At 41.2% G+C, this 7685-nt stretch overlaps 1 protein-coding gene across 1 annotated transcript; it reads left to right on the top strand.

Annotated features, from left to right (window-relative positions):
* Positions 1–1565: 1565 nt before the first annotated feature.
* Positions 1566–4313, top strand: LOC108369574 (putative uncharacterized protein DDB_G0271606). The gene is made up of 2 exons (XM_017624705.1): positions 1566–3682; positions 3773–4313. The coding sequence occupies exons 1-2, from the start codon at positions 1719–1721 to the stop codon at positions 4311–4313; spliced, it is 2505 nt and encodes an 834-aa protein (XP_017480194.1). The 5' UTR covers positions 1566–1718.
* Positions 4314–7685: the final 3372 nt, after the last annotated feature.

Here is a 7685-nt window from a genome sequence, read left to right as displayed (position 1 = left end):
TTACGACCGCGTACATATGACTAAAAAGGAAAACGTCCAAAAATCTTTAAAAACAAAGTTTTATTTTGATAAAGTTTACTAAAACATTGAGACATTTTTAAATATTACAACGAACACATTTAAATATAAGTTCAAACCCAAAAATAAGTTAAAGTTAATTTTATCTGAACTAATAATATGGAAATAAAAAGATGAAATAAAATAGATATACATGCATTGCTCCAAAAAAAAAAATGAGAAGAAAGTAGCAAACAGTTAATTATTTAAATTTTATTGTATTTGCACTGAACTCTTGCAATATAATAAAATTTAAAAAAATATTATTTTTCCTCCTTTTAGCAAATCAACAAAAAGTGGAACAAGAAAAATGTTTGTTTAGAAAAATTCATTCGCATTAACAAAGCATCGTCATATTTCAATTAAACAATTCAAAAGAGAACATATAAGTGCCGTTAGAGGAATGCAGAGATACAGTATGTGCGCGAAAATCTTATTCAAAATCAAATCATCGTTACTTATTGCGCGTTTAAGTGGTCGAACCACAATTATCGAATTTTGGAAGTGAGCCTTAATAAAAGTATAAACTTTAACATAAACTGANGAATGCAGAGATACAGTATGTGCGCGAAAATCTTATTCAAAATCAAATCACCGTTACTTATTGTGCGTTTAAGTGGTCAAACCACAATTATCGAATTTTGGAAGTGAGCCTTAATAAAAGTATAAACTTTAACATAAACTGATTTTTTTTTTTAATTATTTACAACAACAGCACAAAAATAACCCGTGACAATGTGGCTTGCGAAGCACTCGTTACGACAGCATTTCATGCAAAAACAATTACAAGACGGACACGCGGCCAAAGCTAAAAGCTGTGCAGTGGATAATGGGCAGCATGTGAGCAGTTAAAGCAAGAAATTTGCAACTAGAATAACCAACTATTGTGAAGAGGCGATATAAAATATTGAAAATCGTAATTTTTCTTAAACAATAATTTTTATAAATAATCGAAAAAAGAATCATTAACGCCTGAATAAACANAAAGCAAGAAATTTGCAACTAGAATAACCAACTATTGTGAAGAGGCGATAAAAAAATATTGAAAATCGTAATTTTTCTTAAACAATAATTTTTATAAATAATCGAAAAAAGAATCATTAACGCCTGAGTAAACATAAAAAATAACTGTACGGTTTGCAAGCGAAAAACTGCGCAGCCAGTTAGGGTNAAGAAATTTGCAACTAGAATAACCAACTATTGTGAAGAGGCGATATAAAATATTGAAAATCGTAATTTTTCTTAAACAATAATTTTTATAAATAATCGAAAAAAGAATCATTAACGCCTGAATAAACATTAAATAACTGTACGGTTTGCAAGCGAAAAACTGCGCAGCCAGTTAGGGTGCCAGTAAGTGAGACTGAGAGAGAGAGTGAGAGACAGACAAAGAGAGCGAGCGGATGAGAGTGAGTTAAATTAATAACTGATAAAAATAACGGTAAATAAAAAACGTGAANTGCCAGTAAGTGAGACTGAGAGAGAGAGAGAGAGACAGACAAAGAGAGCTAGCGGATGAGAGTGAGTTAAATTAATAACTGATAAAAATAACGGTAAATAAAAAACGTGATTTGTTGTTGCCACACTTCGCCTGCAACTACGTCCGTGTATTCTGTGCGTCTTTTGTAGAGTTGCTACTAACTCTCCCACGGGCGGACGCCATGTATGCGCGAGTATTGCGCAAATGGAGTCTACACACGAAACCGCAAATGTCCATCATCATGTGGCGGCTACTGCTGCTCACCCTGTTGCTGCTCTGTCTGTGCGCATCGTCGGTCACATGCAACACCACCACCATCAACAGCATCACCAACACCAACACGAACACCAACAGCTTTCGTCTGAGTCGGCGGAGTACAGCACCTGTACCTGCTCCTGCAATTGCCTCCGCGTACATGCCGCCTGCGACTGCCAATGCACCAGTAACAACAGCAGTAATGTCAACAGACAGAGTAAGCGCAGCAGCAGCTGGAGTAGCAGCAGCAGGAGTAGCAGCACCATTACAGCATCCTTCATCACCACTGCCACTCAGCCTTTCAGCAGCACCAGCGTCAACAGCAGCAGCAGCAACTGTTGGCGACATCATCGAAGAAAGCTATTACATACCAGTCGATGGCGACGACACAGATAGCAACATTTATGAAAGTCGTCTGGTGCGAGCGCTGGACGTCGGCAGTGTGTTGGGGGGTGGTAGTAGCGGAAGCGAAGGTGTACTGGGGGCGGCAGCATTAAGCGTCAGCAATAAGAATAGTTGGCGCATTAGCAATAGTTATAGCAGTGGCAGCAGCAGCAGCGATAGATTATTTAGTAGTAGTAGTAACGTAGTGAGTGGCAGCAGTAAAAGTGGGAGACAACAACAGCAAGTGCAACAGCGGGAAAAAGAACAGCAAGATAGGCAAGCGTCTGCAATTTATGCAGACAACATGGCGTATGCATATTATCGGCGCACGGCGCCACCAACACTTCACATTTCACCTAAATTAACACAAACATCCACAGAAACAAAACCCACAAAAACATCAACAACAACGACGATAAATGCAGCGCCAGAAACAGTATTTAGTCCACGATTCAGTGTGCAACATGTTGCAAACGATGAAAATGTTGCAGTCGATGATGATGACGAGCATGAAGAGGAAGAGCGGGCGGAGGATGAGGAGGAAGAAGAAGAGTTGGTTGGCGTAGACGATGCCGACGCCAATGCTGACGTCGATGCCGACGCGGAGCATGAGGATGATACCGATGATGGGCATACACAACAACAGAAAGTTCCAAATACAAAAAATAGTCACATAATTAATTTATTTAAAGCATATACACATAACAACAACAACTACAATAATCGTTACTACAAATCGAATATAATCAATAAGCCAGAACAACCCTATGCTGCAGGGAATACACAGCAGCAGCAGCAACAGCAACAACCAGTGTTCACTCACAGTGCCGGGGCAGTCGTACAACAGCATGCGACAGGCAGACGTAGTACGAAGGCACGTCGACATGTCTCCGACGAGCAGCGCCAACATCGACTCTCGCTGCAGCAGCAGCAACCACATCGAACGGCGTTACATCATGTTGCGGGGGCACCTCCTACGCCGCCGTCGTCCAGCAGCACGCCGCTGCCCATCTCCCATTATCCCACCAAGAAAGTGTTCCAACTGGTCAATGGCAAGAATTTGACGCGAATTGTGCACCTTTTGCCGCCTACACATTACCGCATTGCGGCCTACGAAATACCCTCCTCGCTGCCCTATCGAGGCGAACTGACCGAGCAGCAGCAGCGCATGCTGCAACATCAGCGCGAGCAGCTGCAACAAGATCAAGCGGCGCGTTCACGTCGCGACTCGCGCCTCTTTGGCATAGCGCAGGCCACTGGCTACTACAGTATACAACAGCAATCGCCGCACGTTTCTGCGTTAGGGCAACAATCGAGCGCACAACAACAATTTCAGCGTCTGCAGCAGAGTAACACCGCAGGCAATAGCGGCAGTTGGCAGCAAATAAGTGGCAGCATATTTCAACGGCAGCCGTTGTATCAACAGCAGCAGCAGCAGCTGCATCAGCGCCAACAACAACATCAACACTTGCATAATCACCAACACAGCANATTTCAACGGCAGCCGTTGTATCAACAGCAGCAGCAGCAGCTGCATCAGCACCAACAACAATATCATCACTTGCATAATCACCAACACAGCGTCAGCGATGGCAGTTTTGGCAGCAACAGCAATCAACGCGCATCGTACAATCACAATCACAAACACAAAAGCAACAGTAACAACTACAACAAGCACAATCAGCGTCAACGTCAGCACAAGCGACCGCGTCGCTATTGCTCGGCGCGCGATCCCGCTCAGCTGGCATTCGAAGCGCCCATTGTTTTCGAGGGCAAAATCACATCGATGTCACCCGATCGGCGTCACAATTTTGCCGCCACGGTACAGGTGTTGAACGCCTACAAGCAACAGATCGGTTATCAGGTGAAGCGCGAACAATTCGTGCGACTGCAGTTTGCATACATTAACAGCAGCGGCGAGTGCGATATCTATCGCGAACAGTTACGACCACGCGGTGTGATGCGCGGCGACGAATTGGAACTGCAGCGCACCTATCTATTCTTCGTGCAGCAAATCGATATGCGCAACTTCACCATTCTCGGACAGCCGATAAGGAAGACGCGAAGAGTTGTCGAAGCGGTAAAAGATGCAGTGAGCGAAAATTATGGTGAGTTGAAAGTTTTATATATTTTATGAAAGGGGTACTTCAACGAGGGTCCAAGCAATAATTATGAGCTTAAGTTATTGTGGCAATGAATGTTCAGTCGATTGCTTTAAATGCCGTATCTTATAAATGAATTATTTAGCAAATAATTTGTCTAGCGAGTCTTCTTCCATGAAAAGGCGTGGAAATACGTCAAGTTAGCACGCAATTTATGAATACAAATTCCTAATAAAATTACTTAAGGAAGCATATGTAATCGGTTTTTTTTTTGTACAGCAAACTTCTTACAAATTTGGTAGAAAATGTTAAACGAAAATTAAATACCTTCTTCAATAGAATATGTCGGATTGAAATGAAAAATATTAATGGCAAAAATTTACTACAAAATAAGAAAAAATCTTGAAACAAAATTTTTTAAGAAACATGATTTCAGATTAAAAACTCAACTTAATGGTGGCTGTCAAAAATTTAACTTTTCTACATTTAAAGAGAATTTTTATCGAACTTTTTGGGTCGAATGCTTCACAGCTTGTAAGTAATTTCTTTTTTAGTTAAGCGGGAATACGCTTCACGGTTTACAAATTACTCATCTCAGGGGCCAACGGCGAACAACAAATTAGTACACTCATCCACTCTCAGGGTTATATAACAAGACATAGATTTGGTTAGGTTACACTGGCCGGCTGATGCGCCTTACATAGGCCCGTTGGTCCTTTGTAGTGCCGGATGAAGGTCCGTTTTACTGCGATCTAAAGTAGTCGTCGTATAAATAGGACATCAACGCTTTTCGCGAAATTCAAGAGAGCCTTAATATCCCATTTTGAAGCCTCCTCTAGTCCTTTGAACTGCGAAGCTCCGATATATCTAAGATGAGTTCTAGCTAAGGCCGGACAGAAACAGAGGAGGTGTTCTAATGTCTTATTCATGCCTTCCTCACTGCACTTCCTGCATGTGTTACTGCTACTAATGCACATTCTGCTTGCAGGAGATGCCAGTAGGTTGTGGCCCGTCATTAGGCCAACAACTGTCCTGCAATCCTTACGTGACCGTGTAAACAAGAAATGGATGTTTCCGTTGCTGCTATTGTACATGATCTAGGTGGTTTTGCATATCACTAATGCGTTCCATTTCACCCTGATCCGGCACCCAGCTCTTTCGGAAATTTCCTTAAACGTAACTTGAAACCTTCTTCCCCAGATGAAGCGTGGGGGTATGTGGTCTATTTTGTCCTCCATACCCCTGCATATCAAGCTGTGTCCGAAGGTTCTAGCAGAGATTTCAACAAAGTATAACTTTACACATAATTTCAAGGTCCTTTTCCCAAATATAACCAGCTGACACAATGAACGACCAAAGGATAGCCACATTAATTTTCAAACCCTCATTGATGTCCGATTAGAAGCCATAATGTCCTTTTTCACTAGCGAGGAACTTCAAACTACATATCTGTTAGGCATTATAGCATTTTCAGTTTAAATGAAACAATTTTCAAATTAAGTTAAACCTTTTTCAAATTAAATGAAACCTTTTTCAGCTTAAGCGAAACCATTTTCAAATTAGATGAAATCTTTTTCAGATAAAGCGAAACCTTTTTCTAATTAAATGAGACCTTTTTCAGATTCAATGAAACTTTATTCAAATCAAATGAGTTTAGTTTGAATAAAGTTTCAGTTGAATCTGAAAAAGGTTTCATTTAATTTGAAAAAAGTTTAATTTGAACTGAAAATGCTATATATAGAAAATAGGACGACGAAGAAACAAAACATCGTCTTTTAATAATCATCAGCAGACACAGTGATACCGTGGTCAATGAAGTGGCAGATATTATCGCCAGGAAAGGCACTACACAGATCATTATAGACTCAGAACACTTCCCTTAGTTGAAATTTAGGAAGCGTGCCATTACTGCACAAGCACTGAATGTCCTAAGTCCTTTATCCCGAAAATATTAACAAGCAGTACCAAAACACGCTTTAATCTTACTGTGCACAAAGTAAGAAGCACTTCTTAAGCCTGTTTGTTGTTTGCTCTAATCCAGTGATTCTCAAAGTGGTCCAGGTGGACCCCCAGTGGTCCACGTAAGACTCGATGGGGGTCCACGGTGACGTGAATAAAATATGGGGGTCCATGAATTGTAAATGGGGGTCCACGAAAATTTATCTGGTTTCGGTGTAAAGAACCAAAATGGTTGCTTTATAGCCTCTTTATTTAACTTTAATTTTTTTGAGTGGTGTATAGTGCTCTTGACGCACTGCTGCACTTACCGTCACTCTGTGTTTTCATACGTGGCCTCAAAGGCCACTTGCAGACTAAAAAGAACCGTATGCTGGTATGACAATGAGTGGGGCGCGGCGAAAATTGCTGGCGGCAGAGATTTAAGCGCTTGTGTATTTTCAATGCTACTGGATAGTACGCCACCATTACCTTTGTTGAAGAGATTCTATAATGTTGAGTTCCTTGAGACTGAATGCTGGTTTGATTCCATCGCTGAGACCGGACTCACACATCGTCGAATCTTCACTGGCTCCAAAACTGACTCTGGGTCATGATCTGGGGTCTTTTTCGAGGTTAATGGAGATGAGCTTCACTTTTCTCTAGGGGAATATGCTTCGGTCTTCCAGGCTGTGGTAATTGCAATACTCAAAGCCATGGACTACGTGGTGGAACATAGGTGGAGGGGAAGGAGTTTACATGACTGCAGTAACAACCAAGCTGCATCTAAGGCATTGACCTGCCCTCTATTTAAGTACTTCCAAACTAGTTCGGCAATGCAAGTATCGACTAAAATATGATGGTGAACATAAAGAGGTTATTTTACTCTGGGTTCCTGGTCACTCTGAAGTACCTGATTATGAGATATCTGATCATTTGGCAATTTTAGCACTCCCACCTTCGGCAACCGAAGCCACCATCAGCTACTGGGTGAATACTTCGCTCAGAAATGACTGAGAGGCATCGAGGGGATGCAGGTCAGCAAAACTCGTGTTGCCTTCAATCTCACAAGGTCTATCTAATTGTTTGCTCTCACTGAGCAGACGATACTGCAGACAACTTGCTGGACTGCTGACTGGTCACTTCACGTGGCACAAACACCTGACTGTGATAGGCGTAAATGGCAAGTCCATTTGACCATCTTGCCTTGAAGAAGATGAGACGGTGGAACAGTTTTTGTGCTTTTTGCTTGCTTGGTTATTTCTAATAGATTTTTTTAAACCCGTTCTTTTCTTTATTGTTAGTTTCTGAATTAAAAGTTTGGCGTAAAAAGCTTATATTAGCCGTTTTGTTGTTTTAAGTTTTGTGTTTTAAAAATGTGATAAATCTTTTTCGCCTGACTTTAAAACTCGGAGCGATAAAAATAAAAATGATGCCATTAACACAAATAAACTATTTTACATATACTCCAC

The sequence above is a fragment of the Rhagoletis zephyria genome, unplaced genomic scaffold (genome assembly GCF_001687245.7).
Source record: "Rhagoletis zephyria isolate East Lansing unplaced genomic scaffold, Rhagoletis_zephyria_1.1 Rzeph_scaffold_03745, whole genome shotgun sequence".
Classification (NCBI taxonomy): domain Eukaryota; kingdom Metazoa; phylum Arthropoda; class Insecta; order Diptera; family Tephritidae; genus Rhagoletis; species Rhagoletis zephyria.
The sequence above is the reverse complement of the archived record's forward strand: the minus strand, read 5'-3'. Positions and strand labels throughout refer to the sequence as shown.